Here is a 12,098-nt window from a genome sequence, read left to right as displayed (position 1 = left end):
TAGCTATTCATTAAGCTGGAAGCCTACGCTATTTAGACAGCCATGACGCAGTTAACCATGATTAATCAGTTATCTGTAATTTACTAGATTAGGATATTTATATAGTTAAAAGCTATCTAGACTAAACAGTATTAGATATAATATACCCTGTTAGAGATATACTAGGATAAGGAGTTAATTGTGAAGCAAGTGCAGCTATAACAAAAGATATTGATATTTTTTTAGTATATATAGTAGCTATATGAGTGGACTAGTCTCCTATATTAATTCATGCGACGACAGCATATGGCATAGAAGTGGTTGGTCAATGCGGTACAGATTCTATCCACCTGCTAGGTGAGCAAGGGTAAGATGATCACGCAATCCAGGGCCACGCGGGCACCATGGGTGGAGGAAGAAGAGGAAGAGGAGGAGGAGGAGGAGGAGGAGGAGGAAAAAGAGGAGGAAGAGAAGGAGAGAGACACCATGTCAATTAATTCATTGTCCATGGACAGCAACGAACCTGATTTTTTTAATGATAGGAATAACAGGATAGAGAAGACGATAGAGGAGATAGCCATAGAGAGAACAGTTGATGTGGATACCATATTTGATATTAAGCGCCCCCCAGAGAATAAGGAAGAAGCCAGCAACATCACTATACTACCATTAAGCCCCATGGAGCGGGCGTATTTAGATTTTTATATTAAATTATTGAACCAGCATATCATCTAATAGGAATACAACAGCGTATTAGTATATACCGCAGCTGTATTAGAGATTCATAAAGGCAGTTTCTATATACCCAAGGATTACCTGCCCATTTTATCACGAGTAATTAAGGTCGCGTAGTTTATAATGGTGAAGAAAGCCATTGAATTGAGTGACAAGCCTAAGAAGGAGGATGTAGCTAAGTTACCTAGTTCTATAGACTATATAGATTAGGATAGCGCATATAGTAGATCACCACTACCTAGTTCACTAGGCTGTAAAGGATATTTATAGTAGATGACCTAAATAATAGATTGGTTTATAATACACAGATTATAAAGCTCTATATAATAGATGTTGGATTTGCATATATATAGATTAAAGATCTATTATAATATAACCAGCACTGGCTATATATAGTAACAAAATAGAGATAAGTTATGTTATAAAGACTAGTAGTTTACTATGAATAAATTTTATAGTATAGTATATATAGTGGTCTAAAATGTGTAGCAGATATTAATTGACAATATATTAGGATGTCTATCTAATACTATGCCAGCTATTTTATAGGACTGTTTGTATGATAACCCCAGTAATAACTAGATATAATAGAGTTTTTTACAAGACATTTAAATATAATGGCCTATGGATAGAGAATATTAGATATAGTATTGAATCTATTAAGATCTAGCTATACAGTATTGATTTATCCAGGCTAACAGGTAAGAGTTTTATCTAGTGTAATGAATAGCATATCAGAACTAGATCACTATATTTTTAAAGAAGTTGTTAGTAGCTATCTAGTTCATATAGGGTTAATCAATACAAATCCCTAAATTGTTGAGTATCCAGCATGAGAACAGTCCTATAGATAGAATCTGTAATATGTTTATCAAGGATAGCATAGTGGTATTAGTTGTGTAGTACCATAAGGGTTACTAATTAAGCAGCAACATTAAGATCATCTATTGATATTTATCATATGAGATGGGTGAGTTATTAGTATAGTATTTATAGTTGGTGCAGCCATTCAAGTGGGTGGTCAGTGGAAATATATATCAACGGGACCAGGTGTCCAGCTATATTTAGACCACCTACCTATACCAAGCGAAATGGAATTCTGAACGATTACAATATATATTGCAGCGTAAGAGTGCTATGGAATTATATAGTCAATTATTACACATTATATCATATCATAAGGTTATAATTGTCATTAGTTGGCAGTATTTACATAACAAATATCGATTTGCGGTAGATAATAGAGATGATCCCAAGGCCATAGATAAGATACAATTATTGGCCAATACCACTGATTATCAGACTGGGTATAATCTATATATAGCCAGTGGCATATACATCCAGGAAAGCTACAAGTTATTTGGCGCTATAGCGTCTATACAAGAACAATATCATAATAGCAGTCAGGATTGACATATATGGTTAAGGTTTATATCATGCCAGCTGCTGTTCGACCTGGATACCAATCTATTTAACACACCCCCAGTATCCAACATATTGTGATTCACAGACAAGACGCAGCACAGCTAGAAGGAATAATAGCAGCAGATATAGCATATAGATGTTGATTAGACATTACATAACATGATAAAACTAAACACCGCATTTCATGGGCTATAGAAGCAGATTGTACAGGCTGTGATCTAAGGATAGAGCCCAGTCATTAGCGTAATACCTACTGGTGGTGGTAAAAGTTTATTATTTATATTACCAGCATAAATAGCCTGTAGTAGCATAATAGTTATTATTATTCTATTAATATTATTACAAGATGATTTACAGCATTAATACACAGAATTAGATATTCAATATATCGCATAGAACAACTAATAACCTATTGATAGTGTATCAATTATATTAATTACATCTAAGTCTGCTGTATATAATAAAATATTTAACATATTTTTAAACTGTAAGTAGTTTATTAGCTAGTTAGACTAGATTATAATTAATGAATACTATATTATATTATACAACCAATATAATTTCTATAAGTCAATAATATAGTTAGGGCAGTTGGTCCAGTATTATACCTCTATGTTGTTGTTGATGGTAATGATGCCCTAAGAGAATAAAGAGCAATTGTACTAGCAAATATATTTCCCTTCTAGCACTGTATATTGGATCCGCGCGTGTATTAGTTGTCATAATATTATATATTAGATAGTCCATATTACGCGGCTGTAGGAGCATAGCTGATATAGTAACATGGGAGCAGCTATCATAGTATGGATTAAATAGGAGATCCTATAATATTTGTCTGGCAAGGTAGTAGTGTATACCAACAGCTGGCACTAGATAGAGCAGGTTGTGGAAGTATTAGGATGTAGTATATACCATTTTTATATAATTAATTAAGCCAGGATATTGAGCATATTCCAATAGACGCCTAGTGGCGTTATTATGGCTACTAGTATATTAGGTATAGGTATCAATATCCTTGACATTTAATATATGATCTATGTTGGGCGTCCCTGATTATTATTGGATTATGCCTAGGAGAGTAGGTGTGCTGGGCGAGATAGGTAGGACAGCACAGCAGTGATGGTTTTGGACAGTAGTAGTAATGGATAGAGGGACCTAGTAATTAATTAAGATATGGGATCATTGCAGATATTAGAGTAGATATAGTGGTATATTAATCAGCTATATCGATGAGGCGTGTTTAATCTATATTTAGATAGGGAGATAGATGGGTACCAGTGGTAATAGTGCGAGGAAAGTGAAACAGTATGTGATAGATATTATATAACAGCTATACCAGTTAAGACACAGGCTATATCACCGACTATACAGAGTGAGACCCTGGCTATATCACTAGCTAGGTGGGTTTAGGTCTAGGCTAGATCACCAGTCTTGGTATCGATACAGTCCCTGAAATAAAAGTTAAATAAGGCATTTATTATAGTGATAATGCTGTATGTCTAATAGAAAGGATATAACAAGTTATAGGAGTAATTATGATTATATATCAAGCGTGAGACGTGAATGGTGGATTCTATCTAGAAGCATTTTGACTGGTGGGTGGGATAATACTAGATTTATATGATGTACAAGGCATCTAATGAGTATTTCACGTATCAATATCCCTGGGCTGAAGGCCAACAGGCGGTGGTGTAGATTAAGAAGACTATCTATAAGGTAACCAAGAATCAACATGAAGATGGAAGGAATAGATATAAAGATTATACAGTATATTTTCAGTGCTATTTGCCGCAGTGGATATATCCATAATAGATTCATATTGATTATAGTGGATATCAGTGTACTAAAGAAGCATGTTGATATTTAGAGATAGCAGTGCACACCATAGCGCAGTTATTGTATAGACTGATGTAGGAGGTGATCTAGCCAGCATAAAAGCGGCGGTTGGCGCAGATATCTAGAAGAAAGGTCTTCTATAAGAACTAGGCCATGTTGATTCATCATTTTCAGTGGAAGTTTAGAAAACGTAGAGAGGAGTGTAGTGGATTAATAGAAAAAATGATATGGATATATTCATAGGTTGATAATATAATGTAGATAGATGTTAAGAGCAGTAAGGATTCCAATTTAATTATAAGCTATATATAGATACATACATCATAATAATATAGAAATAAAGAAAGTTCCATAAACATAAAATACTTGTATGATAGTCAAGCAGAGGTTTATAGACATTGGCCTATATGACAGTCAAGCAGAGGTTTGTAGATATAGGCCTACATAACAGTTAAGTAGAGTTTTATAGGCATTGGCCTATATAACAGTTAAGTAGAGATTTATAGGTATTGGCCTATATAATAGTTAAGCAGAGGTTTATAGGTATTGACCTGTATAATGGTTAAGTAGAGGTTTATAGATATAGGCCTGTATAATAGTCAAATAGAGGTTTGTAGGCATAGGCCTGTATAATGGTTAAGTAGAGGTTTATAGGTATAGGCCTATATGACAGTCAAGATAGTTCTAAATATTTGCATAGATATATCAGGATCAGGTAGATTATTAGAACCTAGATCAGGTATATATATGGATGAGACAGAAAGTTCAATAGAAAGGCATAGAATATACACACATGAAGCAGGGATTTTACTAGATTAATAAAAGCATTATTTAGTGATTATATATATTTATAGATGTCAATATAAACCAGTCTGAGGAATATATATTTTGAATATTAAATTAAGAAAGTGATATATATATATATAGATTGATATAGATAATATATATATAACAGAATACTAAAAGAAAACGAGAAAAAGAAATGGCAAGACCAAAAAGAAAGGAATGAAAAGGAAAGAGAGTGGATGATGTATTAGTTAAGGTTAGGAAAAGGGGCCTATGGTAGCCAGAGTTAGGATTACCTATGATAGTACACAGGGCCTATTCTAGTGATTATATAGGATCTAAGAGACGCAAACAATAGTAGGATTAGAAACAAAAAGAGGGAAGTCAATAGGAAAAAGAAAGAAGTAGAAGTAAGAGAAGAAAAGATCTAAAAGATATAGAAGGCCTGTATAAAGGCTAAGGTAGATTTAATAGATATAAGAGATCCATATAAAGATCTAGATTAGACCTAATTATATAGTTAAATTCCCCATACAGGAGATATGAAGGTAAGAGTGATAAAGTCCAGCAATGAGGCTAGGCTAGGGTTAGGGTTACTAATGATGGTGCAAAGGGCATAATCCGGTGGTCATCTCTATGAGAAACAATGATATATAATAGAAAAAAGAAAGAAAGATAGAAATAAAAGAATAGGAATAGTAGAAATAGGAAGAAAAATATAAAAAGTAGAAAAGACTAGAACGATAGAAAAAATTCGAAAGATTGAAAGAGTAGGAAAGGTCGGATAGACAGGAAAAGAAAAGGAAAAGATCTAGGTTTAGATTATTAATAATAGTGCTAAGAGCATAATCCAGCAGTTATCCTATCATTAATAGAAAAGCAACCGACTAGTCTATTAATTTTATTTTGTTAATAAATGTTAGTATTATACTAGGCAAAAGAGAGTCAGTTAGTTTTTTTAATTCAACCAACTTTCTATGTCTATATTTATATTAGGATAAAGGCTTAAATTTGGACTAGAAATATATAATACTGCTATTAATATATAATATTAATTTAAGCATATTTAATTAATTAGCTATGTTGTTATAAGTTATTGAAAATTATTAGGATTATATTTTAAGGTAGTTAAAGTACAGAAGTGTTATATCTAATTAGAACTATAATCATTATCTAAAGTAAAAAAGTGATAAAAGTTTAAGATTATTTTAGTGTAATTTTAAAGTTATTTTTATATCCTAGTTAGAAGGACTATCATCCATTATTCAATATATTTATAGAAACATGGTAATGCTGAATATTACATAGATATTGCAGTACGAGCCTAAATATTAGGTTATAATTTATTGTTTATGTCACCAGGTGGTATTAGATGGTTAATTAGATGAATATTTACATTAATCTGCATATTAGACTAAGCGCTATAGCTGATATATATTATTATTCCATAAGTATTATAACTAGTACTCTGAATATATGCAATAAGCTACTTATATCACTATTCCCTATAAGCCTATTGCACACATTGTGTTATTAGATAATCCCTAATATCCCATATACCAATATTGTTATTTTGGGTGCCATTTAGTGGTCAAGACGGTCACCTAGATCTAGCAGCATTATTGTACCCAATATATATAAAAGAATTCCTAAATATACAGTCAATCCTATAAATATATGATCTATGCCCTTAAACCTAATTATCCATAGCAGGTCATCTATAGTCAGCAATTTATACGCTACAGACCCAGGTCCTAGCGGTTTATTATTAATATTAATACTGTCAATAACCCAGTCTCTATACAGTCTAGCAAGTAGCCCCTATAGAATATAGCTGAGCAAGCCATGAAGCAGATAATTATATAATACAAATAACAGATCAAAAAAGCTAAGAAGACACACATCTAAGCCTATAAGCTACGCGAGATAAATCCATAAATAAAATATATAGAATAGGCCATACATTTATTAGACAAGCACTAAAGGATATTGTAGATATTATTAGACTAGCCAAATCCCAAGAAGAAACTAGTGTTAGCTAAGATCAGAGAATGATTCGCCTAGATTGTTATGGTGGCCTAGCGGATTATATTAACATAGTTAAATATATTCAGTTAGTATAAGATACATTAGAAACAGATAGACTAGATATCTAATGCCCTATTCTAAGCGCAAATAGACCCTAGCACTATAGTAAAATATCAAGACATGTGGCAGTATATAATTTAATATATTATATAGAATATACAGTAGCAGATCATCTAGTTTTAGTTAATAACAGACCAATAGACAGCTATAGAGCAGATAATTGAGGCTATTATAGAGAAAGATGACGAGTCTATAGTCAGTAAGGACCTAATTAAAAAGATACAGGACCCAGTCAATTAACTATTAAATCCTGCGGATCAGGCTATATTATGGTAGTGTATCAGTATATTAAATCATTAATTAGATAGCCAAGCCAAATATGAATACCATAGTGACATTATCAGTAGATTGGCTGTCATAGATATCAAGAAATAAGATAGATAGGAGAGTACATTGATATTCATCTTCTAATTATCTGGGATGATCAAGATTACATAGATGTTGGTGGCTCAGCAGATATAGGAAGAGACAGCTGAGACCAAGGATTGTTCAAACCCATTATGGGCCATGATGATGCAGTTCATGACCACTATAGAGGCCATATCAATAAAGTGGATATTAGATGCCCAGATATACAGATTGAAGATCCAGTATAACACCACTACCAATAGGTTAGTAGCGTGGCAGAACGACTAGATCACGTACCAGTATTACCAGTTCACTATAGATCAGTTCTAGGAAATAATGTATGGGTTGGTCAACTAGATATGAGAGTATTTAATATAGAAGGTATTGTTGTTGATGCTAGAAGAGGCTAAATAGTTACCCCCTATTGTATAGGATACTATAGAGGATAACATGGCCAAGGACTAGCCCTAATGGTATTACGCCCAGGATCCCTATAATCAGTGGGTGTTGGATAACTAGTGATGGTTATATTACTAGATTTAGAACACCCTCTAATTGCACTAGGAATGGATTTAGTCGGACGGGTAATAGTGAGAGAGGTGGGTACAGCAGTAGATATAGGCTATTAGATAGAGTAAGGAATAGATATTGGTATTAAAGCATTAGATAGGCAGTGGCCCTGGGTAGGGACCTGAGGTATTAAGTATCTAATATCAGAATACTGAGTTTGGCGGCATCCATAATCAATTTATTAAGAAAAGGTTGATATTGTTTATAGTGTTATATTATAAGGGGTATAGTATTAGTGGACAGCTAAAGATTATTTATTGATATATGCCGCGGCTGGTAGGCAAGTTATTTATATATTTCTAGTGGTTAGTTATACTATTCTAGCAGTATATTAAGACCATAGTGTACGGGCATCCTGAGCAAAGTAGGTTCATATAGCCACCGCAGGAGGTGGATAGCTAGATATAGACATCAAACTGCATGAAACAGGCCATACAACAGGAGAGTGAGATAAGTATAAAGAAGTGGTTAAATATCAGCATATACTAGCAGATCATGATTACGATTACGCGGCGATATTTAGGGTCCACAGCCGGGTTTGAGGTCGACGATAACAAGGAAGAAGCCACCAAGAATAAAAATAGATGTTGGTAGACGGCAAAGGACGTAGTAATTGATATGCAGGCCGGGCATGGCAGTCACATTGCCAAGGGGATATATGCCCAGGAGATGCATTAAGCAGTTAGGATGTTAGTAGTAATGTAGGAGTAGTTCCGGCAGGCTAGTAAGTAATGATACTGGTTTTTAGGATTCCTATTAACGCGGGGAGCTAGGGGGAAGTGTGGATGGCGGGTTATTGAGCAGAACCAGACACGGCAGGTGGCTTATTAGCAGGTAATGTGGCAGGCAGCTATTCAGCTATTATTAACCTGTATTAAAGGACCTATAGCACAGTTTCAGGGCATATAGACGGCCGCTATTGAGGCCATCATGAGCGGCGTGCTGTGGATATTAGTGGTAATAGGCACCGGCAGGGGCAAGAGCATGATATTCATAATGCTGGTAGTATAGAAGCAGGCCAGTACATTGATTATAGTAATATCTATAGTATCATTGCGGCAGGACATACAGCAGGAGTGCAAGTAGGCTAAGATATTATATATATCATAGAATTTCTATCAACCACCCAAGACCACACATATTATGTTGGTAACGCCTGAGTCAGCCATCAACAAAAAATTTTAATCATATTTAGGTCGATTGCAGGACTGGAACTAATTAAACTGGATTATGATCAATAAATGCCACATGATATTAAACAGCTGGGCGGATTTTTAATCTAAAATATAGAAGTTGTTCTAGTTAATAACTATAGACATCTCTGTGATCATGTTGACAGTGATATTACTGATGATTAATAAGGCCTGGTTGTTGCAGATATTGCAGTTAACATCCATAGTAGTATAATAATACTGCAGCCTATATATAATATAAACAAACATTACATACTGTATAGAGCCAATAAAGCCGGATAAAGCAGCATAGATAGTATTTATTTAACAGCAGAAGGCCTAATGGCATCTTTAGAAAGAGAAGGTAATCATTTACCACAAGTTGATAGGAGATGTCGACATATTAACAGTGACATTGGGGATGTTGGTATACTATAGATAAATGGCTAAGGTAGCCAAGCGGCAGGTATTGCAGGTATTCAGCAAGATAGCTAGTAAGATTATGATCATGGTGATGAACATATTGGGAGTAGGCATTAATATCCTAGCTATGTGATATGTGATCCACGTCAATATACTAAGTATGTTGTGGGATTATAGTCAGGAAAGTGGGTGTGCTGGATAGGATGGGTAGGATAGTGAAGCGGTGATTATTGTGCCGCGGATGGTCTAGAGATGTGGATGGGGATAGTGAGAGTGTGGATAGCAGGAAGGTAAAGAGGTGATATAGTGATATTTTCAGGAGTCAGGATACTGACGGGTGGTATTAGATAAGTATTTGGATTCATACAATCAGCATAAGGGGTGTGTGGCCAGCAAGGTGGCATGTAATCAGTGCCAGGCATCAGAATAGCTATCTATATCCAAACCAAGGTCAAAGCTAGCGTTGACGGCGTAGATAATCTAGGAATGGTTGAAGCAGTGAATAGCCTAGTAAAGATAGTCCATACACGCGCAGGCGGTGATTGAGGTCAATGCATTGGAATGGCAGTTAACGGCATGGACACAGCGATGTCCTATATGTTCCATGGCCACAGTAGATCCCCAGATATTCATACATCGGATTGAGCATTGCTGGTAGGCCAATATAGATGAAGTGTGACAGGAGATTACAACAATGACCTGAGTGATATATAATAAGCAGAAATATGCCCCATATTTGTATTATTTTCTATACAGCGTCCTCCAGGCGGTATATCAGCAGTTTAAAAGCAATAGACAGAGTGGATGGCATATAATAAATGGACGTGATTACCAGTTTCCCAATATTATTATCTCCATGGTATTTAGTGTTATTAAATACAGGCCCGATGTATGTATTGATCCAGTATTGACATAGATACATAATGATGATATTGACATCATCTGTACGGACCAGGTTAATACATAGTTAGGGCAGAAGGTTTGATGGAGTGGGATAGAATACACGTGCATAATCCAGGTATTTTATCAGTTTAGTGAGAGTATTATTCGGTGATTATATATATTTAGAGATATCAATATAAACCAGTCTAAGGGATATATATTTTGAATATTGAATCCAGAGAGTGATATATATATATATAGATCAACATAGATAATATATATATAACAGAATACCAAAAGAAACTAAGAAAAAGAAATAACAAGATTAAAAAGAAAAGAAAGGAGAGTATTGCAAAGAGAGACATTATTATCCAAGGCCAGGATTTAGGTTACCTATGATAGTGTACAGAGCCCAATTGAGGCATCATTAGAGAGACAGCAGAGTGTCATGACGAGTTTGGAGAAGCAGAGGAGAAGATGAAAAAAAAAGAAAAAAGATAATGTATTGGTTAGAATTAAGAAGAGAGGCCTATAGTAGCTAGAATTAAGGTTATCAATAATAGTGCAAGAGGCATAATCCAGTTGTTATCCCTATAAGAAACAATTATATATAATAAAAAAAAAAAAAAAGATGGAAATAAAAGAATAGGAATAGCATAAACAAGAAGAAAAATATAAAAAATAGAAAAAACCAGAAAGACAGAAAAAATTAGAAAGATTGAAAAAGCAGAAAAGGTTAGACAGGTAGAAAAAGGAAAAGAAAAAGTTAGGGTTAAGGTTACTAATAATAATGCCAGGAGCATAATCTGGCAGTGATCCTAGTAAAAGGCAGTTGTATATAATAAAGAAAAAGGATAGAAGTGAAATAATAAAGAAAGTAGATAAAGCAAAAAAGCTAAAAAGATAGAAAGGATAGAAAAGGCAGAAAGGATGAAAAAACAGATAAAATAGTAATACAATGTAGTTAGGATTAGGATTACTAATAATTATACCAGAGATAGAATGGAGAGAGTCAGGGTTCAGATTATTAATGATAGTATAAGAGGTACAATATCATGATTTTACCAGCAAAAAGGTTATTATATACAGTAATCAGAAAAAAAGGACGAAAGTACAAAGAACAGAAAAAGACAGAGAAAGAGAGGAAAAGTAAACAAAAGAAAAAGAATATAAAAGAGAAAGGAACAGGACAGAAAAGATAAAGAAAAAGAATAGGAAAGAAAAAGGAAAGACAAAGAATAGAAAAAGAATAAAAAAGAAAAGGAAAAAGATAAAGAAAAGAAAAAAAAAGAAAAAGAAAAAAAAAAAAGAAAAGAAAAGAAAAAGAAAAAAAGAGAAAAAGAAAAGGTCAGGATTAGAATTACTATCATCAATGGAAAAGCAACCAACTAGTCTGTTGATTTTATTTTGTTAACAAACGTTAGCGTTGTGCTAGGCAAAAGGGAGTTAGTTGGTTTTTTTAATTCAACTGACTCCCCACGCCTGCATTTATATTAGGGTAGAGGCTTAAATTTGGACTAGGGATATGTGATGCCGCTATCATCAATAGAAAAGCAACTGACTAGTCTATTAATTTTATTTTGTTAATAAATATTAGTATTATACTAGGCAAAAGGGAGTTAGTTAGTTTTTTTTAATTTAACTAACTTCCCACGCCTATATTTATATTAGGGTAGAGGCTTAAATTTAGACTAGGGATATATGACGCCGCTATTAATATATAGTATCAGTTTAAGTACATTTAATTGATTAGCTATGTTATTACAAGTTATTAAAAATTGTTAGGGTTATATT

At 33.8% G+C, this 12,098-nt stretch overlaps 1 protein-coding gene across 1 annotated transcript; it reads left to right on the top strand.

Annotated features, from left to right (window-relative positions):
* Positions 1-351: 351 nt before the first annotated feature.
* TRUGW13939_08566 (uncharacterized protein) lies at positions 352-714 on the top strand (the record flags this gene model as incomplete). Its single annotated transcript, XM_035491699.1, has 1 exon — positions 352-714. The coding sequence occupies one exon, from the start codon at positions 352-354 to the stop codon at positions 712-714; it is 363 nt and encodes a 120-aa protein (XP_035347592.1).
* Between the last annotated feature and the right edge of the window lie 11,384 nt (positions 715-12,098).

Source organism: Talaromyces rugulosus, chromosome V (genome assembly GCF_013368755.1).
Source record: "Talaromyces rugulosus chromosome V, complete sequence".
In the NCBI taxonomy this organism is placed as follows: Eukaryota; Fungi; Ascomycota; class Eurotiomycetes; order Eurotiales; family Trichocomaceae; genus Talaromyces; species Talaromyces rugulosus.
Note: the sequence above shows the minus strand (reverse complement) of the source record. Positions and strands in the feature narration are given on the sequence as shown.